The sequence below is a fragment of the Podarcis bocagei genome, assembly GCF_964188305.1.
Source record: "Podarcis bocagei genome assembly, chromosome: 8".
Classification (NCBI taxonomy): domain Eukaryota; kingdom Metazoa; phylum Chordata; class Lepidosauria; order Squamata; family Lacertidae; genus Podarcis; species Podarcis bocagei.
This window is the reverse complement of record NC_138133.1, coordinates 44,989,625-45,011,733: the sequence shown is the minus strand read 5'-3', so window position 1 is coordinate 45,011,733 and position 22,109 is coordinate 44,989,625. Positions and strand designations below refer to the sequence as shown.

The window sequence follows — 22,109 nt, the reverse complement described above, 5'->3', positions numbered from 1 at the left end:
GGAAGGAATCAGGAAGCAGGCAGAGGGGGTACACAAGGACATGTTGACAGTCAAAGCCATGTCTGAAGTAAGCCTAGGCCTGGAGGAAATATAAAGGTCATTTATCCCTGGGGACTAGAAGTCAATAAACCAAACCCATAGAGAAACAAGTCTTAGCAATTTACTCAAGTTCACCTTATCCAAAATTCTGCCTCCAGTGTTGCCCAAAAGTTTAAAACTGTTCATAGGCTATCCCCAATATTGTCACTATGGACTATACATTTAATCTTATACCACTATAACAATCATGGCTTCCCCCCGAAGAAACTTGGGAAATGCAGTTTAACAGTGCTGAGAATTGTTAAGAGACCCCTATTCCCCTCACGGAGTTGCAATTCCCAGCAGCCTTAATAAACTACAGTGAGACTGAATCAGGCAGAAGTTAGTGTAGAATAAATAAAATTGCCAGCACCTCCTTTCTCTGTGCTGCATTGAAGACCTAAGTGTAGATGTTAGGTGTGTGGTGATGTTAAACTAAAAGGGATGGTAAACAGCCATCAGAGAAGTGAGCAAGTAAACAAGTCACACGCACACAAAACAAGGCGAAAGAAAAGTGTTTTATTTATTTTTGAATACTGAGGAAGGTTCAGTTTTTTCCACTGAAGTTCGTGTGTATTAATATCATGTCAACACATAACATTTGTTTGCTTTAATATCTGTTTTCTAGAGTCCTATCCTACACTACATTCAGTTTATACTAGATTACCAGTAGGCTCAAATCTAGATTCCTGGTGAGAAAATCTTCTCCAATAAACGATTGTAATTTTTTCCATCCTTTCACTCACATCACTGATTAAATGACTTCCTTAAATATTATGCTTCTGCGTTATGAGCATTATCCTATTATGCTTCTGAGTTAAGTTCATGTGACAGAAAGCCAGGCTGGGAGTGGGAGCATTCCCCATTTTTGCCTGATCACAACATCTAAAATGAAGTGAGCAGAAGGGTTCAGATCTACTTCATACTCACAGGCAAAACCATTTACACACACATATTATTAAACCAGATAGAACTCTACCTCTCTGCAACACTTGTCCATCTTAGCTTTAGCTTCATGCCTTCTTTTTCTTATCTCCTTTGCCATGATCTGGAAGGGGGACATGGGTCATCCCTTCCTCGGGTATGAACACACTTATAGTTAAATCACTTGTCTCTGTGCCATACTGGTTTTTCACTATAAGGCTGTATCTCCCTGAGTCAGCTGTACTGACAGCCGTGATGGTGAAGCTTGCTTGTTTTCCTGATTCAAATTTCAGGATGATGTGATCATCTCCTGCCAGAAGCTTTTCGTTCTTCATCCATGAAACTTCTGGAGCAGGGTTTCCCCAGACACTGCAAGTAAGATTAAGCGCCTGCAGGAAACACACAAAAGTTTTTGTAAACAGTCGCTATAAATAAGCATCCTGAATATGCTCTGTTTTCACATTACTTCTATAATAAAACAGACAGAAATATCTGAGTTCCGTGTTACAAAAATCTGATTCTGTTCTTAGGGAAGTGAATGAAGTCAACTAGTTTTGAATTATTACTGTGGCCCTTCAGTATTTTACGTACTCTCCCCAATAGTTACTACCAACTACAACACATTCATTCAAGTCAAAATTAAATGTTGCCATCACTTGAAATATTGGGTTCTTTATTAAGCAACAGTTCTCTTAGTTTTAAAAAGGTTGCTTTTATAGGAAAGGTCACAAAACTGATTGCAAATCAGACTTCTAAATCTAAAGAACAGCTAAGCACGTAATTAAGCTGCAATTAAAGTATATTCAAGCAGTTTCATCAGAATGGCTGAGCAATTTTATTACTAATATAATATAAAATAATATAAAATAATAATAGCTGTACATCTGATTGCCTCGCTTTCAACCTGAAATCAATACCCCTTGACGTTTCTTCTCCTGTCATGTGCCAGATTGATGTTTTTATTCTAGTTAATTCAAACCACAGTTTCCTGTTACATCCAAATTGATTAGATCCATGTTTATTGACCTGGTTAGTACACTGCCATTACACTATTGCAGTTTCCCAGTGCAGCTGTAATATGAAATGAGTTTAAACTAGGATAGAAGAGCCAAAATTCGAAGATCAAAGTCCCACGACTCCCCTTTCTCTGAAATTAATGCACCCAAGTTTAAGTGTACTTGTTTAAAACACATCACTCAAAGTTTGTCCTTGAGACTCTGAAATATAGAGGGCTAGGAAAGGCCCCAGCTGAGTTAAAGGTTTTGCCTGATTAGTAATTGGACTATGAACACTGTTTAGTGGTATACCATTTGAAGCTCCCTCATATAAGAAGAAATAAGAACAAAGGTTCATAAGTGGAGTCAACAGTTGGCAAGGCAACAACCCAGCATGATTAATCCTTTCCAAATTATAGGAATAAAGTGACGCTAAATTAACAGAAGCTTTATTCGTCATATTTACAGCACAGTTTGTTTTAATCTAAGTCACATTGCATGTTCAATGGGGCCTAATTCCATGAAAGTGCGTATAGGAATTGAAGTCTATCTTACACGAATATGGCTTTGGGGTTTTTTTGGTATTTTCCTTCAATTTATTATTAATCAGATTGGTCACTTCTAAGGGTCCTTAAAGCAGGGATCAATAAGATAGATTGGCTGGCATATAAAGGTTTGCTTACATGTATGGCATGCATTTAAGTCTGGGATAAATCATTCCATGAGATGATCATAGCTCCACTAAATACTAATAATACAGGCTATATATTTTTGAATGCCTATATCAGTGCTTACATTATATAATGATGATGTATACAGAGCATTTAGGGAAAAAATATTTTGGCCAAGGGGGAAAAAATCTGAAGTATAGCTGAAATTCGGAAAAGGCAGCATCTCAACCTGAGATTTTCACAGGACAGGAAAAAATGTGTTTCCAATTTTCTTGCTGCATAAAAGCTCCCTGTCTGTAGTCTTGAATGCCAAATGTCAGGCTGAAGTGAATTTTTATTACCCACTTACACAGCACTGAGAACACTGTTTCATTATGTAAGTGCTAGCATAACCAGAGCACAGCTAACAAAGTAATGCACCTATATATAACTATACAGTGCCAGCTATGAGATACACATCAGACAAGATGAGATGATAGCATTTTTCCATTGTACTGCTGCACAGCCAGAAAAATTCTCAATGAACTGATGAGGGCAAAGCTAGATGTGATACAGGAGACCAGTGACCAGAACGTCTGACATGTATTTTCATATTAAAAGCATAAGAAAGAGAGAAGGTGGAAACTGGATCAGACCTATAGTGCCCAGGGAGATGATCTAAATTTCCTTCACTTATATTACCCCATGAATAGCTATTAGCCATGGTAGGATAAATATGTAGGTACCCATAAAATAAAGCAGAAGGAAAACATTTATTTTCTACTTGTTTTTACTTTTAAAGTTTCATTAATATAATGTTTTCCATTGATTTTAGTGGAAGATCCAGCCATTCATCTGCTGCCTGTAACTATGGTGTTTGGTTCATTCAAATTGCATGACATTCCATACCCCACTTATCTAGGCATCAGACCTGTCAAATTTCAGATATACAGGATAGAGGGTCCTCGTTCTATTTGCAATTTTAAAAGGTGCATAGACACAGACACCTTAAATATCACCCTGTTTATATCCAAACTAAACAGCCTCCCCGTCTGTCAATTTCACTGATTTTCCCCTTTCTGTAGACTCCATCAATGCTAATCAATGCTCCCAAAGCAGTGAAAAGCAAATGTATGAGTTAATGAACCAATTTTCAACTTTTATACTTTCAGGTTCTTATTTGAATAAAAATGAATGAACAAATATGGGAGTGGGGCTCACTCATTGCACTTTGAAAATGAATGGGTATCTGTCCATATGTCCAGAATTTCCGGACACAGCCAGGATTTGTCTGCCAAAAATTGAGTCCAGGTGGAATTTTTTTAAATGTCTGGGGAAAACCCGGGCGTATGGCAGCCCTTATCAGAAGTGGTGTTGTTTTTGCCGATTTTCCTAAAAAAATAGCTAAAACATAACTCAACAACTTCAGTAACCATAGTATAAGTTAACACAGGGAACAAAATAACAAACTCTAAAATGTGTTTCTAACTGGGCATAATTTTTCTGTTGCTCGTATAGGCCAAGAAATCACACTGGAAGCTCTCTTGGTGCCATGCATTTCCTTGGTTTCTGATGCAGTATATATCTGAAAGGAAAAACCTAGTCTAGACACATATTCCATCATGTACTTATTTTGACACGTTCCAATCAACGGAAAAATACTTATGTTGCAAGAGGAATTTATAATTATACACTCAGCAGTTTTTCTTCTGCTTTTCTCACCCTCTGCCAGGCTTCAACCTCATTTCCCACAGATCAGCAACACTGGGCAAAGACTGGTGATAGGAAGCTAGTCTTGGTATATCTCATGAAAGGACTGAGAATGCAATATGGATTGGGCCCATATCTTGAGGACAAAGCAGTTCATGTTACACTATTCCTTGCAGGGCAATTGAAGGGTAAATCTACTACTGGAGTCACTGAGCCAAATATCTGCTATACTCCTGTGAGGTGCCTTTTTATTACAGGTTAAATAGCATACAAGTTGTGCTTTGCCTTTTCACACGTGTTCAGAATTGTTTATGGATTATAACTAGTATAATTTTGAATCAGGTGACCAGAAGCAGTCTTTTGTAGATGACTGTTGGAAGCAAACCCTAGTTTATTGATATGATATTGTTATCCAGAATCTTAAAAATGTAATGCTTACATATGACCATCTAAGTATTATTATTTTTTTGAGAATAGATGAAATGAAACAAGATCACCAGGATATCTATTCTATCCCTTATTGTAAAATTCTATATAAAGCAGTTTATAGTTAACACCATTTAGACCAAAGCCTAATGTTAATAATTCTGGCATATTTAATTACCAAAATGATAATGAGAAAGCATTTCTCTTAAATTATTTTAACTCCATCACAGAGAGAAACCATCCTCCCATCCTTATTGATTTTGCCACATGTCGAGTTACAGCTCGGCATCCAGGGAAAAATCAGTCTCACACCAAGATAGGTTCCGAAATATGGCTGCTCCTAGGGCTATGGCAGCTCCTCGGGCTAATGCAGCACAGCTTTTATTGTGTGAAAATCAGAAAGATACAAGCCAAGTAAGGATACAAAAAATACAAGTCAAGCAATTTGTTCTAGCCAGCAGATAAAGACCTTCGTAAACCGTGCGAGCGATCAGGCCATGCTACGTTAGCCAATCATATGGGACAGCACGAGCTGTTCACGCGCTATTCATGCTCCAAGGATGCTTCTAGCTATGAGATCACCCTGCAACAATAAGAACTTTGCTCATGCTCTCATGTACAAGCAATCATTTTCCCACAGCCACAGAATGAAAATCTTGGGCTTGATTTTCAGTGGCAGAGATCCAAATCCCAGTTACACTAGAATACAAAGATTTATGGTAATTTAGGCCACAGTTTAAGTAGGGATGAATGTATAATTATATTTCTGGTCCATATACATTTTGCTTGAGTTCGTTCATAACTCTGTTCAGCTCTGTTACTGCTTTTGAAAAATCTATATAAAAATTGTGCTTAAATTATTATTTTATCACAATATTTAAATATATGACATATTTAAATAGATAATTTATCTCATTGTATGCCATTTGCAAATATATTTTTATCCTAAAATACACATTTTAAATATATTTTGGTGTGTTTTTTTAGCCAAGTGCTGTATCACAAAATTTGAAGATACACGAAATCCTTATGATACTTACATTCCAATCCAAATCTTAGTCTGGAAAGTTGATTAGGTCAGTTTGCATAGAAATTTACTGAAATCAATAAACTGTTAGAGAGATATCCAACTACAGTGGTGCCTCGCAAGACGAAATTAATCCGTTCCGCGAGTCTCTTCGTCTTGTGGTTTTTTCGTCTTGCGAAGCACGGCTATTAGCGGCTTAGCGGCTTAGCGGCTATTAACGGCTTAGCGGCTTTAAGAAAAAGGAAACAAACTCGCAAGAACTCGCAAGATGTTTCGTCTTGCGAAGCAAGCCCATAGGGAAATTTGTCTTGCGGAACGACTCAAAAAACGGAAAACTCTTTCGTCTTGCGCGTTTTTCGTCTTGCGAGGCATTCGTCTTGCGAGGCACCACTGTAAACAGTTCTGCTAAGTCCAAGCACTTTTGGCTGCACAATGGAGCTTCTCCTCCCTTTTCTTCCTCTGCACACCCTAGCAGAACTATTCATGGTCTTAAGCATACTTCTTTGTAAGTACATTCCACTGAAATATGCGAAACATATTTCCAAGAAAATGTCTTTAGGGCTAAGGTCCTAATACTGTATTAGAACTGATATTGGCCACAAGCAGGCTTATCCAATGACTTTGAACTGCTTTCCAGACTGTCTTTATGTCTCTTTTTAAAAACATCCAAAGATCCGAAGATCACACAGGAAGATTGCACATGATTGGAAGAAGAAGGTTTGAACTGCTGCAGTGGTGGATCTTGTGCATAAAGTATGGATTTCTAAAGAGTCAGTTATTCATAAGTCATCCATTGAGTTGATTCATGCACCTTGAGCCCTACTACAAACATAAGCACACTGAAAGCCACTGAAATCAATGGGGTTAAGTAATCTTAACTCTTTATTGGATTGTGGCCTGAACCTTGGCTGGCACCCTCTTCAGTCTTCCATATTATGCTTAACAAATGAGTGCTCCGTAAATACATAAAGGTAGTCTGGCTACCATGGTGAAATTATGCACTGAGAGGATGAATGAAGAGTGCTGTCTCTTGATTAAAAGAAGCAAAGCTTGAGTATTCTGAAGCTCTCCTTTCAGAAGGAGAAAGTTAAAGAACTGTCTATTCAGAAGTTTCAATTAATTTACTGTACCTTGCCTTCCTGGATGGTGACAACGTCGGGCAGCCCTCCAAGCACCCGGGCACGATCTGAAAATACATTAGCACATTTTTCTTTGTTGTCTGCAAAACAATCTCTGCCCTAGATTTCAATTCCCCTCTAGTGCCTTTCTTTTATCTTGTACTTCTACAAGCTGCCGGTGATGAATGCAAACTGAGAAGGATATTTGGTATTTCCACCTCGCTTTGCTCGAAGTGAAAGCAATGTGAAATTTACTTGGGATGTTGCATGGTTAATATTTGACTGCCAACCCCTGGCTCCATTAATGAAAGATGGACAGGTAGATCTTACAATGCCACAAGCTGAACAAGAAGGGTTCTCATCTGATGTGCCTAAATTTAAAAGCCAGGAATAGTGCAAGTAAAGGCTCAACAGGGACGCGGGTGGCGCTGTGGTCTAAACCACAGAGCCTAGGGCTTGCCGATCAGAAGGTTGGCGGTTCGAATCCCTGTGACGGGGTGAGCTCCCATTGTTCGGTCCCTGCTCCTGCCAACCTAGCAGTTCAAAAGCACGTCAAAGTGCAAGTAGATAAATAGGTACTGCTCTGGCGGGAAGGTAAATGGTGTTTCCGTGCGCTGCTCTGGTTCGCCAGAAGCGGCTTAGTCATGCTGGCCACATGACCCGGAAGCTGTCTGCGGACAAACGCCGGCTCCCTCGGCCTATAGAGCGAGATGAGTGTGCAGCCCCAGAGTCATCCACGACTGGACCTAATGGTCAGGGGTACCTTTACCTTTAAAGGCTCAACACATCACAGTTCTTGAAGTGCAAGCTGTTATGGTCATTCACCACTGCTGGATTTCTTCACTTTTTGATAAAATGGGGCTTCCATCAGAAGCAGCAGGACCAAGTCCAGTTCTCAGGCTTTTCTTATTGGTCCTATAATAAATCTTAGCCTGTGCTCTCCTGTCCTGATGTTATGCATTTTCCAAGCCCCGCTTACCATCATAGGTAGCTGTCTTATACTGAGTCTATCTATCCCAGTAATTTTCTACACTGGCAGCAGTTCTCCAGGGTTTCAGACAGGAATATTTTCCCAGACCTACCTAAAGATGCCAAGGGTTGAACCTGGAACCGTTTTATGGAAACCATGTGCAACAGCCTCCTCTGGTAGCTGCTACTGTCAAGGGTGGGGAAGGGTATAATGCTGCAACATCATGGCCATGTTTAAGTTTTATTATGCATTATGAAGGAGAGAGAAATTGACAAGAGTCTGCCACTTTGTGGCTGACAAGTGACAACTTAGTGTGTAGCATACAGTAGTTATATCTTTTATTACACAGACGGTGACCATTTTGTGTGCATCCAACTGATGCGTCTGCTAATGTGCGGGTCCTTTCGGACCTGGAAGAGGGCAGAACGGAGGCAGAATGAGGAGAGAAACAGGGGTGAAGAGGATATAACAGGGGCTTATGTGTGCTCCGCCAACATGCACGGGGGCCAGGTACGAAACCCCCCCACAAAATCGTAATCACCTCTAATTTTGCTGTAAGCTGTGCTGGGAACCCACTAAAGGGCAAAATATAAATACCATAAATATATAAATGGCATCAAAGTAGAATTGCATTCAAAGGCATACACATAACAATACTGCTAGAAAAGTACAGTTGTGGGTGACAAACTGTTCTATTTTGTAGCTTGGCTACTTACAATGAATGTTGTTTGATGGGCAATCAAGGCCAGCAAGGAATAAAAATCACTCCCATATGCTATGGTGCAGGCTAAGGGAAGCAGTTCTGCCCTTCTTGCACATGGTAGGCAAGAAGCAGTCTCTATAGGGCTGCTAAAGTGGGGCAGTGTGGGTGAGGGGAACACAGATAACTGCTTCATGACTAGTTCAGCCTGTCTGAATGCCTGCTAGTGATCAACCTGTAGATTTCTAAACAGAAATACTCTCTTCAAAAGGAAGCTACATTGAAATTTCCTACTGGCAGTACGGCATCCTATTGATAGTCAAGGCAGACACCAACTGACAATCCACTTACTTTTCTCTGCAATCGCCAATGCTCTGAAATTGAAAAAGACAAAAAAATGCATCCTCAGCTTCATTTGATGTTAAAAGTATGGCGACGAAAAGCAGTTACTCTTTATATATTTTACATTACACCCACCCACACCGTTGAACTAAATCTGTCTGCAAACGATTCAATGTGATGATGCAATTTCTCATATCAGCATAGTTTTAATGATGTTTTTACACATATCATGTAAACACTCATAACAACACAGGACATAGATTTCTCTGTCTCCTAATGCTGAAACTAGTCTTGACCAATGGAAAAAATCACTGAATTAAAAAAAAATATGTTAATAAAAGCTGAGCAATGGAATAACTTTCTGTCAAAAATTTGGTGGAGGGGGGGGGACAAGTAAAGTTCCCCAGAATGCCATACCTTCTTTTTCTTTAGGGAAGTCTTAGCTCCCAAGCTGGAGTCCAGGTCCTCAGCTCAACCCAGGACCTTTCCACAGCAACATTTGTCAGCCACCTACCCCCCCCCCCTTATATCTCCCTGCACTTCTCTCCACCAGAACCTGACTTGCGAGTGGGTATAAAGTCCAGGCTGCTTCCTCCTCTCCTTCCACAGTAGGAAATCCTCTCAAACACCTGGGCTTCTGATGCTCTCTTCCCCCTCCTCCCCCATTGCTCTCTAAGTGGTCATGATGAGTGAGAGTGTGCTAGACAGCCAGATGCCACTGCAACTGTCACTTCTGGTCATGCTTACTTCTAGCAATGTTGTGGGTGCCAGCAGTGGCCATCTCTGAGCCCCACACTTTCTAAAACAGAACCCCCATTGTCCTATTTAGATTGTATCTTCCATGAATTATACTTACTTTAACCTCTGGAATTCAGCAAAGGCTTCATCAAAGGCTTTAAAAAAGAGAGAGCAGGATTAAGTTAATAGTTTTTATAAATATAATTTGTGTGGTTATTTCTTTTTTGAGTTTTCTTTGAATTTGGTGGTTTGCTGACAGAAAACAAACCATGGTTAGCCTTCTGGAATGGCTATGGATGTGACAAAAAAGAAAAAAGAAAAACCATGGTGGAGCATTATGTGGAAATCGGGACACTGTTGTGTCCTGCCTTTTATTATTTTAGCGATTCAAATTATTGTTGACTCTTCCTTGGATTTCTCCTGCTGCTTTAAGTACCTCTGTAAGGAGGGGGAAAGTGCAATATTTTTAAAATGAAATATTAACAAACGAAAACTTATCAGCCATAAACTCCACTGCCCAGTATGTTCTTGAGGTACTCCCAATGGGTCACTTACTAGTGAGACTCAGATTGTAGTCTGAAGCTCAAGTTGTGAGGAGCCCGGCAGGCCTACAAGCTCTAACTCAGCCTATTGGGAGTTACACTGAGAATCATATAACCAAAAGAGTAAGAGCCATTGTCACTGCCACTCAGAATAATTTTTCTCAGTTTCTGCATTAAAAAATAGAAGGTATGATAAAGAAAAAGAAACCTATCTACCTTGCCCAGAAAGATCCACTGTCTTCGTGTGTCCAGTTTTGCCATCAAAGAGCTCCAATATATATCTTCCCTTGTCGTTGGGTGTTGGCTCATTGATTTGCAACCAGATTTGCTCCCCAGTAACACCAGTCTTAACTCTTTCTGTATACTTCATTTTAACATCACTGGGAAAAGAAGAAGAAGGAAACCAAGTTGAGACACAAGTTTTAGATAAATTCTATTAAAGATAATGGCCTGTCAAAGTAACATTTCTGTGCTAGCTCTATTTTCTTTCAGCAAGAGACGATGCCATATGCTTCAAAGGAGTTTTTCCCAATATGACTTCAAAGGATTGTCTTCAGTCTACAGCAGCTGTGCCTGTCAAACTTGAACCTCAGCACATATTCCCTTGCAGGAATATCAACGCTAAAGCAGGAGTTATGATTAAAGGTTAGCATTTAAACTGTCACAGTGGTATTGACTGTGTGCACTTAAAACTAACTGTGGGGTGCTAAAAGCTGCTCTGCCTAACACAGGCTCTCTCCAAGGCTCTCCTGCTTCATGCACCTTCTGGGTACTTTCTAGCCATTCAGAAAGCATCCACTGCTCATGCCGTCAGCAATCTCCCTATAAAAGGAAGGCACAGACCAAGTGTAGGGAACTGTTTTCAGCTGATGGGCCAGACACCCCAAACCCTCAATACCTGCTGATCATAAATTTTCAAGTTATCAGGTGATGTTTGCAGTTATTACATAATATGTAACTGGTAACAGGGTTGTGCAAGACCACAAGTTTACTTTCCCAAACCAACAACACAGAAAAATTAGAAGAAGCAACCATTTGCATACCTTTCTAAACAAGAACGGTGGTGCAGTTGAAGAAGACCCGACACTAGCATTGCCCCCAAAATTCATTCTGTTGTTGATTTTATATCTTTAATAATGTGCTTTATTTTTGTGGGAATGTGTTTTGTTTGTGTGAGGCTTTGCAAATTGTTTTTATATATATATATAAAAGGTGTTTTAGAAGTCAAATAAATAAAATAAACAAATACATAACTAGGTGTGACACTTTCTGAGGTAGCAGTCCTAAGAACGCTTACTTGACTGCAAGTCCTATTGAGTTCAGAGGGAGGTATTTTGCTGCATAAACGTGTATTGGGACATGCTGTGTCTGATCTCACCCAGGATCACTTGCTTGGCCTTTGGATCCCTAGAGTTGTCTGAGGTTGATCACATATTGTCTGCATATCTGAGCCACAGGCACAGCACAGCATGTATACAAAAAAATTGGTTGCATTAAGCTGATTCAAAGCCAGCATGGAGTTATGCAGCACTCTGGATGTGCCCTAAATTTAAATGTGTATAGAATGTTCCTGTTGAATGAGATCTTAATTACTGTACTGGCAAGAGCTCACCCACTTACTTGTGTGACCAGCTCACTCTCAGATCTTCCAAGTAGTAGCTAACAAATGAATATAATCTGATGCCTTCTTCTGTGCTCTGGATTTTCAGTTCTGTTGCAGATAAAGCTGAAAATATAACACATATTTTTGTAGTCTTACAGTCTTTCTTGGAGTAGTACAAATGAGTCATTCATCAGGAGAAGGGGGGAATTAAATACTCACCAATCACTTTGCATACTTCCGTCATCAAATCTGCAAAAGCTGTGGAAACAAATCCAGAGACTGAGACTAAGTGTTCCCAGATCAGACATGCCTGGTTGTAGCTGAATGCTGCCCTGAAGTTCCCCAGCTAATCTGGAGCATTCCTGCAAGCAGATTCCTGCAGGAAATCTGAGTTGCCTCTTAAAATGTGTTGCAAAGATTCTTAAGGAGTTTGCATGTTTCCTTCATGGTTTTAATGTCCTGTTAAACCCCTTTGTTTCTGTTTGGTTTTATTGTACTTCAAAAGAACATCCCTTTATAAAAGAGACAGGTTTTGAAACTTGTGCAGTTTATGCCTAACAAAGAAGTCTTCTTTAGCATTCACCTAACTACAAAGTAATTCAAGTCTCCTTCCCCATTGTTCTGCCCAGACGCTGAGGTCCAGCGCCGAGGGCCTTCTGGCGAGAAGCAAAGCTACAGGGAACCAGGTAGAGGGCCTTCTCGGTAGTGGCGCCCGCCCTGTGGAACGCCCTCCCATCAGATGTCAAAGCGATAAACAACTACCTGACATTCAGAAGACATCTTAAGGCAGCCCTGTTCAGGGAAGTTTTTAATGTGTGATATTTTAGTGTATTTTTGGTTTCTGTGGAAGCCACCCAGGGTGGCTGGGGAAACCCAGCCAGATGGGCGGGGTACAAATAAATTATTATTATTATTATTATTATTATTATTATTGCTTAGGGAAGCATCACTGGTGGATAGAGGAAGCAATTATTTAAGCTGTGCCCCAACAGAGTACGGTGACATTGCCTCTTGTATCTTGCAATCCAAGATGTATATAGGAAGACAGGAAAGTGCCTTATACTAGGCGAGACCATGGATCCATCTAGCTTAGTATTGTTTATCTGGCAGAGAGTCTCTAGGGGTTCAGACAGAAGTCTTTCCCAGCCCCACTTGGAGACACCAGGGACCTTCTGCATGCAAAGGACCACAAAGCTACGGTCCTCCTGGGCATCCTTATGTAGTCCCTGAGGGTATCAAAACAGCTTAGGCTCCCCCTAGTTTCCTTCTAGAGACACAAATCACAATTGCAAAACAGAAAGGGTTCACTAACATGAAATGAATTTAGAAAAGAACTGGATAAAATAAATGATTAGTTTAAAAAAAGGAATTCCTGGCTCCACAAACTGAACATTAAAGATCATCATCACCACCAGAGCTTTCTTTCAGCCTGAACTCACCAGAACTCAGTTCTGGCACCTCTCAGGTGGGCACCATTGCCATTATAAAAGAACAAGGGAGGTTTTCACGGTGAGTTCTGGCACCTCTTTTTCTAGAAAACAGCACTGATTACCATAATCTGGTTTTATACCACCCTTCCTTTCATAGGAGCACAGTCCACTAAGGAACTACACTGAAATAATGGAGGACTGGGATGTGCAATCAGAAAAACTCTTCTGGAAAAATTTTTAAAACTGTTTTGCTGCTGATTCCTTGTGAAATTAAGGCCACAATCCTACACACAATTACTTAGAAATAAGTCAGATTGAATCCACAGGTGCTTATTTCCAAGTAAACAGAAACAGCACAATTTTACACGTTATTCTCACCTGTGTCCAGAAGCTTCAATATACTCTTGTCCTTCCCTCTGTCATCTTTCAATATTACTTCATATATACCAGCATCTTTCTTAGAAAACTGTGAACAAAATAAAATCAAGCAGTAGCAACACCTTTTCATCTCTGGAAGCACTGCCCATTTAGGAAATCTGCCACATCTTAAGTGAGAGAAGGGGGCCACTCACCTCTGTTATCAGCAGAGTACAAACGCCATCCTTAAAGTCATGTTCTTCATCAACCATTATCTCTCTTTCATCTTTGTACCAAACAATGTGTGTTTCTTTCTTAATATTGGCTACCTAAAATGAAACAAAAGTATGCAAAAGTAGTTTCCTTTATATAGAAAACATGCATCAAACAGCCTGCTTTGGGTAGCAAACCATGAACAAACCATGCAGAAAGTAGATAAAGATTCTTCAAAACATTTGTTCACTCAGTTCTTGTTCCTGAGGACAAAAAGAAGCATCCTATATCTACTATCCACTATATATTTTGGAAAGTTGTTTGTTCACTAAGCATTTAGATACCTCTTAAGACATCATAACCAAATTTGTAATGTGATTTCAAAGTACAGAGCAATATTTGAGAAGGCAATACAGTGGTACCTTGGTTCTCAAACGGCTTAGTTGTCGAACAAATCAGCTCCAAAATGCCGCAAACCCAGAAGTAAGTATTCCTGTTTGCAAACGTTTTTCAGAATCCGAATGTGCGACATGGCTTCGACTTGAGTGCAGGAAGCTCCTGCAGCCAATCGGAAGCCACACCTTGGTTTTTGAAAGGATTAAGTTCAAGAACCAAGGTACCACTGTACTGGATCTGTGATAGCGACCATTAGGTTTGTGATCAGTGTACAATCCTGGATTCTGTAAATGCACCCAAGAGGCAGCTGACCACTATTTGCGACTTGTGCTTCTTCTATCACAAACTACCCAAACTGTAGCTGTTTCTTACCTTGCATTTCAGTAACACATTGCATTCAGGGGTAACTTCCCATCCCAGATACTCAACAAAATGTGGACCTGTTTGAAACGATATTCAAAATAAATCCCCTCAGAAATCATGACACAGACAGAATCAAATATTTTTTTTCAGACTGCTCTCTATTTTTTATATCCTCTAGATTTGTTGTTGTTGCGCTGCAAGAGCTGTGCACAAACAGCCCCTCAAAATTCCTCACCCAATTTGTGGGAAGATGAAGTGTGGGGACTATTATACAGAAGTTCTGCAGGAGGAGGAGAAATTCTTGGGGGTGGGGCGCACCATTAACTGTAGCATTACAGTTAATACAGCTTCTTTCTCTTCCCCTAAGGATTTGTTGCTGCCGCCGCCACTATAAGTGGCAACTGTGCTGGCACTATGGCCTCCATTTTGTACCCTCCACAATAGGGATAGGAGGATCTGTCAATTTCATTTATTTCAGTTTCACATTTTCCCAATCTTAAATTCTTCTTTTTCCCCATATTTCTGCAGCGAGTTGTTTTTCTTTAAATCCTTATGGGAATTCTTCAGCATTCTAGTGCAAATTTCTCCTAATAAATACATTTTTGTATGCAGTTTTGACTAATATTTTGCATGTATTCTTCTAATATAATAGATTTGGGTATGTTATTTTCACTAATGAGTTCATTTTTATACACATTTCACCTTAATATATGCATTTCTGTAAAAAAAACGGTTGAAGACTGCATCAGAAACTTCAGTGGGAATTTTGAAGGATAGCTGTGTATCAGCTCTCCTATTGTTTCAGAAACTGCATATTTGAGAGATTTAGCTTTATCCTCCATCCCTACTTTACAGCTTCCTAGACATGGCAATGTAAAGGGTGAAAGCTGCTAGCAATAAATAAACAAATGGTGAAGCACATTCAGGGAAAATTATGCAAAGTGATCTTCTTTTTTCTAAGGGAGGGGTGTGGAACTGCTGACCAGTCTGGTCCCTCCTTCTCCCACACTCCTGTAGGCCAACTTTGACAAACTGATGGAGCTGTCCACCTACAAGCACCTAACATCTTTATGACATCAGGTGAGAACTTGAAAGGGATTGCCGAACACCTTTGAAGGGCTGGCTGTCAGGGCCAATCAGCATTCAAAAGGGATGGCTCTCAGTACTGATCAGCTTAGGAGCACTGAGAGCAATCCCTCTTGAAGTCTGTTTGGCAAGTGGTTTGAATGCAAACCACCTGCGAACAGACTTCAAGGGGAAAGTTCTCAGTCATTCAGAGGGATGACTCTTGAAATCTAGTGGGTAAGAAAAAGAAAAATATAATAATTGCCTTTTTAAATGCCCTTTTAAAATTTGCTCATTAAATTTTAGACATACAGAACTGAATTAAATCAGCTAAAATGTTTCAATAGTCTTCTCCTTTTTGTATGATTTCTTACCTTGCTTCCTGAACCACTCTTGCCTCTGGAATTCTGCTTCTTTCTGTAGTTTCTGGAACACTAGACATTTTTAAATAAAGAGATTAAAATATAGCCATCTTTGAGAGACAGAAGATCTGCACACCTAAGCCGGCTGTGACGCACTTGCAGAATCATGAACTGGATGGGTGCAATTGATTTTTAATGGAATGTATATTCCAATATGGTGGAGCTAATTATGAGTAAATAACTTTTAAAAGCATGACTAGACCATAGAAGGGGATGGGAATGGGATGGTTTTGTTTCAAATTCAAAGGCTGTTTTTATGTCTGTTGAAAAAAGAAGTGGGCCAATCTTACGTGTATCTTAAAAAAGCAGGATGGCATTCCACATGATCCTGCCCCATTTTGAGCACTGACTGACCAGAATAGGATGAGAGTGATATGATATTGTAAAGTAGTTTTTAATTATTATTCACAACAAATGCTGAACTAATATACTCACAATGTTATTATCACAGCTGACCTGCATAGTCCTCACCACTATTAAAATTTCACATGTGGTAAATAACTGAGCCACACAAATTCTTATAGATTTTCACTTAAACAAAACAAAAACAACAACAATACCTAGCAATAACAATACTGGTCTGAGGTGAGAATTACAGAGAAAAGCATTGCATTGTAAGTTGTACACTACAAGTGCCAAGTACATGTTAAATAATGATAAGTATGAAGTATTATCATTCACAGGGGATGCATTTTGTTTCTGTCAATCCCATTTTTAGTATAAACCCAAATAATTATTTGCAACAGTAAATATATACTTCATGCAGTCACTGACTGGTGATGACAGCATGCTTTGGAAACTCCCTTAAATTTCAACATAGTTTGCTATATGCCTTCAACAGCTTCTGTTCAAAAAACAAACGCTTCACTGGAAGGGAGGAACTAGTTATGTATTTATTTGGATCCCAGCCTAGAACACTCTTTTCTTAAGGTTTTCTATAGGGTTTTCTATGCAAAATTCTACTCCTGCAACACACGTTCCATATTAATCAGTTGGCAGCACTTCTGTAGTTTCATAATTTACTGTCTGAAACATAACACTTCCCACTGTACAATTAAAACATTAAATGAAGTTTGCAAAAAGTACAATTGGCATACAAGTCTAGTTTCTGATTAAAGAAAATTAACCTTCTACAAATGTATGTTAAACCATACTACCAAATTCTAAAAAGGCATATTAGAAACTCTTACCGTCACCAATGAGAACAAGACTGGACTGATTGGTTGCTTTGCCATCCTGAATTTGAAAGGTATAGGTGCCTTCATCCACATCTTCAAGTCTATCCATAACCATTTCAATCATACCAGAAGTGTTGTCAACCTTCATCTTGTATTTCTTCAAGAGCAAACATAAAAGTGAGCAGAAAAGTCATCTTCCTATCTCCCAAAATAGAATGTTTTCAAAGCCTCCTGGATGATTTCTTAGAAACAACCCCACAATGTTAAAGTACATACAGACATAATGTTAAGTGGTAAGTTTGCAGCTGAATTTTGGGCACACATATAACCTTCTCTCCCTCTCCCCCCAAAAGTCTATTTTGGGTTTTCACTCAAACCACACCCTGGAGTAGATTTGGGGAGTGTGTGGGGTGCATGCGCGGGAACTTCTGTGGTGTGAGCATAAATCCTTTTGCTAACAGAAGGAGTGCATTGGATAACACCCTGTTACAGAAGCAGTTAGTTCCAACCACTTACCTCTCCATTAACAATTTCCTTGTCATTAAATACAAAGTTGACTTTACCATGAGGAGACAATTTCTCAGCCTGCATCCAGAATCGCACCTGTCCCTTCTCCAGAATTTCAACTGCCAATTCAGACTTAAGGGGGACAACTGCAGTAAAGAAATAGAGCCTCAATGGATGTTTTTGGTGTGTTCACAAGAACTGACTTTATCCACTATTTCTTGGACAAATTTCCTCCATTGTTAATCTCTGGCTTATTCTGTCTTTATATTTTTCTAAATGATGGAAGCTTGTAATCCACACAGGTAGATGTTTCAAAGCTTGTGTTATTCATGTAGAATAACATGAATGCAGATAAACAAACTACAATGAATTTTTTTCTATTGTTATCCTTGCAATATTTGTTCTGCATATATTTATATTTATACTTACTCTAACATGAAATGCATTTCTCTACTCCACTCTTGCTTTTCCCCTGAAACCTCTCTCTCTGGCCATGTACACACTATAGCTTTAAAGTACATTTCCCCCACACAACGAATTCTGGGCACTGTTGTACTTCTGCATTCTTTCAATGCATGCCAATATGTGCACTAAAATGGTACACAAAAGGCTCATACATGTGGTTGAGGATTTTGCTTTGTGCAGTTACTGACCCTGCCTATGAGCCTACGGGCACACATTATCAATGCGCACAGGTACACTGCAAACACAACCAGGGCAAAGCTTGCCATTGCTCCCCTCTATACATTATGTGCACACAGGATTAAATGAAGTGTTCTGCTGTCATTTCTCCTTATAACAATTTTGCTGAGTTTTCTTTCACAGAGCTTTCCTCGACAATATTTTCCCCTGATACAAATGTCAGAACCCAGGGTTTATTGGGTGTCCTTATCAATATTCTAGCTATGTATACAAGTGCCAGTTAATTATTAGTACCCAATCCCAAGAACAAATGCCAATTGCTCTCTATTTGTTTCTTTCTAATGTTCCATAGCCTTGGAAACATTTAAGATATGCTTAATTTCCTTCTGATACGCATCCATTTTAACCTATAAGGTCATCTCCTTAATACTTAGCGAAGAAATTATGGCATAAATGAGTGTAACCAAGTTTAAAACTTAATAGGTAATATTACTGGGGGTGGGGGGGTGGGATGGAAAGTTTTTAGTGAGAGACAGGAAGAATTTTATTCTGCAGAAGTAGTACCAAGTAAACAGATGAGGTCCCCAAATTTAGATTCTACTTGGCATCATATCTCCGTGGAAACCAGGCAGCAAAAGCTGGGGAATCTGCCATAGCCTGTGACAAAAGAACCCAAGATGCTAGGGATGTAGGACACTGGCAGATCATTATTTCATTTTGTTTGCCCTTCCTTGTGATCCTTTAGATTGGAACACAGACCAGCAAGGCAACTGCATCTTAATTTGTGGCCTGTTTTTGAATTAGTCTAATCCCCAATAAGCAGGGTCCATGAGCCAGAAGGAGAGGTGAGGGAAGCTTCAAGAAACAGGCACTGAAATGCCCCTGTGAAAAAGCTATTTATTATTACAACCCCTGAAGGTGAATAGGAGGCAACCCTATGACCTTGCGTAACTTCTAAACCCAGACCCTCCAAGTGTTCCTATTTTCCAGGTACGTCCCTGATATAGAGAAGCTGGCCCTGTTTCTGATTTGATCCTGGAATGTCCCACTTTTCCTTTTCCCCAAGAATGTCCCTGCTTTCATTGGAGAAATGTTTTAGGGTATGTAAACCCAAAGAAGTTAATGCCACATGTGTCTGTGCTTGCATTAACCCGTGGGTGTAAGAAACACACACACCAAAAAACAGACTTTGTGCAATGCTACTTGTGTGATGCTGTCAGTTCTGAGGCAGTTTTAGGCCCTTGTATATAATTAGCTGTGAATATTTTAGCCTAAAATAGAGCAGAAAGCAAGCACAGGAGTGGTGCAGCTTGGTAATTTTAGACCCTGGACTCAATAGTCTTAAGGAAGTAGACCTTTAGAGAGTGATGTATTAGTTTAATTGTGCACTACACAACTAACATTTCTATTCTCTCCCTCCCCCCCCCCACTGCCTTTCTGTGCTTCAGAAATCTGATATGTAAGAGCAAAACACACACAGCACCCCCCTCCCAAGTTTGCCAATCTGGATTTCAAAAAGTAATACTCTGAGCATGTGCAGCATTCCATTTTAGACTCAAATCACAATACTATAATGACTACATGAATAAAAAATGTTACAAATGTGAAAATGACATCCTTAACCTTCGGGGAACAGAACTATTTTGTTGTCACTTACCTGGAAATTTGTGTTCATGGCTGAGTGCAAGCAGGCGTTTCATTTCTGCAAGAGAAAGGCAGATGTATGTAGAAAAGAAGCCATTTGTTTGGCATATTGGCACATTTTACGGTATGATCATTCATTGCCATGTGACATAAGAGGCAAAGGGAAAGGCTGACAGGTGGACGAAAGAATATTGGTGCTCACCTTCCTCATCTAATGTATAGCTTGATGAGACTCCATCTGTGTCTGTTACAGTACAGGAGTAAATGCCCAAATCGTCTTCACTGAGATCTTTAAAGATAGCTTTTGACCTTTAAGACAAAAGAGCTTTGTATAAGCAACTGATACAAGTTAAAATCAAATATCAGATAACACCCACATACAATATCTGGCAAGTATATGTGTGAGGTACTGTTAGCTCAGGTATTAAGGTGGATTTCATTTATTTTGATAGAATGTTTCAAGCAGTCAGAATTTAGGATGGAAGGATTTCTCAATTTTGGTTCTCTCAATTTCTCATTTTCTCTGTCTTAATTTCAATCCTTCAAATTTTGCAGCAGTTTGCTTTTTAGAAAAAATCCTCATCAGCATTTTAGTGCAAATTTCTCCAAACACATTTTTATATGCAATTTCGACTAATTTACACATTTTCTGCAAGCAATTTCCCCTAATATATGCATTTTTTAAAACACTGGTTGGAGAACTGCATTGCAAAATTTGGGTAAGCATGAATTTTGAAGGATTGCGTATTGTTTCAGAGAGTGCAAATCTGATGGACTTTTGCTTTAAATGCAAGCTGATTTGAATTTCTTCTTCATCTTTAGTCAGAGCACAAACTACTGTGGGCTCATGGGTTAAATCTAAAGTGCTGTAAAATAACACAACTTGAGTGTTGAACCAAAGATCAGAAAAATAACATTCAAGAACCAAACTGTCCAATCTGTGACTGGATTTTCCCACACAATTGTATTTCCTAAATTTTGTCACAGGGATGGAGCAATTTGGACTGGGGCTCCGGCAGAGTGTGAGGGGGTCTAGTTTTTCTCCTGTTGTGTGCTGCAGTCCAGATATAAATTGCACACATATCTGAACTACTGTTTGCTACAAAGAAGAAAAAACCCAATACAGGCACAATATGCCTATGAGTCACTGAATTCTTTTCAATAACATGTATCATTTTGTACTACCAACAGTTTTAGACGGGTCAGACTGGAATCTCATTGTAATAATTTAATCTGCATGTGAAAAGAGCATAAAGAAAACAAGTAACGTGATCCCATAGAAGGAGTCCTTGCATTTCTGAAATTTCTTACTTTCCACCTTTGGTGTCAATGGCTAACCGCGAATCATCATCAATTGGTTCATAATTCTTGGACCAGATGAATTTAGAGTCTGCAGTCATCTGATCACATTCAAAGTTCAGGGAAATTACTCCATTGTCATCTACTTCAACCACAACTTCTTTTGTTCCTAGAAGATCAAAATAAAGCATTTTAAAAACTGTCATCTACTTTCTTCAGATGCTGAGCATAAGCAGAATATTGCCTTGGGGAGAAATTAACACTTTTATCATATCAGAGAAATAGAGTTCACCAGAAAAGAGGACCCCTAGCTACAACAGACCCAAGGGATACAGTCTGACTCCCAGGGGTGCCAACTTGAATAAAATATTGGGGGGGCGAGGTAAGCCCCGCCCCACATAATCGATCACATGATTATCGATCACACACACCATTTGAAAGGGAACGCCCATCAACTTTGTGGGGGCCTGGCCCCCTCAAATATTTTATTGTGTGAGCCAAAGCCCCCACGGCCCCTAGGAGTTGGCTCCTACGCTGGCTTCGGCTGTCAAGCTAAGATTCAAAAATGGAAGAGGCAAGTGTGGAAACAGTTTTCCACTTGGGGAGACAGGCTTCCCAATGCCCACTGTGAAAACAAATGCTGGATGAGATGGGCCTTTGGCCTGATCCAGCATGGTTCCCCCTGACAAGAAATCTAGTCACTGTCTAGGGCTCAAAATAAGATATTTCAAAAAACAGAATAAGAGAGGTGGAAATAATTCAAGGATAGT

At 39.6% G+C, this 22,109-nt stretch overlaps 1 protein-coding gene and 1 long non-coding RNA gene across 3 annotated transcripts in view; one reads left to right on the top strand and one right to left on the bottom strand.

The window, feature by feature from the left end:
* Positions 1–578: 578 nt before the first annotated feature.
* MYOM1 (myomesin 1) overlaps positions 579–22,109 on the bottom strand; it is a 70,306-nt gene continuing 48,775 nt past the window's right edge. For both annotated transcript variants that reach the window (XM_081205532.1, XM_081205533.1), the window contains 16 exons: positions 21,352–21,508; positions 20,243–20,349; positions 20,054–20,098; positions 17,764–17,900; positions 17,260–17,404; positions 16,022–16,081; positions 14,592–14,659; positions 13,826–13,939; positions 13,632–13,719; positions 12,043–12,081; positions 11,841–11,946; positions 10,437–10,600; positions 9,797–9,833; positions 8,950–8,972; positions 6,941–6,996; positions 579–1,391 (listed from right to left, as the gene is read on the bottom strand). In XM_081205532.1, the coding sequence (XP_081061658.1) occupies positions 1,092–1,391; positions 6,941–6,996; positions 8,950–8,972; positions 9,797–9,833; positions 10,437–10,600; positions 11,841–11,946; positions 12,043–12,081; positions 13,632–13,719; positions 13,826–13,939; positions 14,592–14,659; positions 16,022–16,081; positions 17,260–17,404; positions 17,764–17,900; positions 20,054–20,098; positions 20,243–20,349; positions 21,352–21,508 (1,646 nt within the window). In that variant the 3' untranslated portion in view covers positions 579–1,091. The remainder of the gene's footprint in view (positions 1,392–6,940; positions 6,997–8,949; positions 8,973–9,796; positions 9,834–10,436; positions 10,601–11,840; positions 11,947–12,042; positions 12,082–13,631; positions 13,720–13,825; positions 13,940–14,591; positions 14,660–16,021; positions 16,082–17,259; positions 17,405–17,763; positions 17,901–20,053; positions 20,099–20,242; positions 20,350–21,351; positions 21,509–22,109) is intronic.
* Positions 1,398–6,929, top strand: LOC308593362. The gene is made up of 3 exons (XR_014010915.1): positions 1,398–5,052; positions 5,430–5,921; positions 6,211–6,929. It is a non-coding gene; the product is annotated as an uncharacterized lncRNA (long non-coding RNA).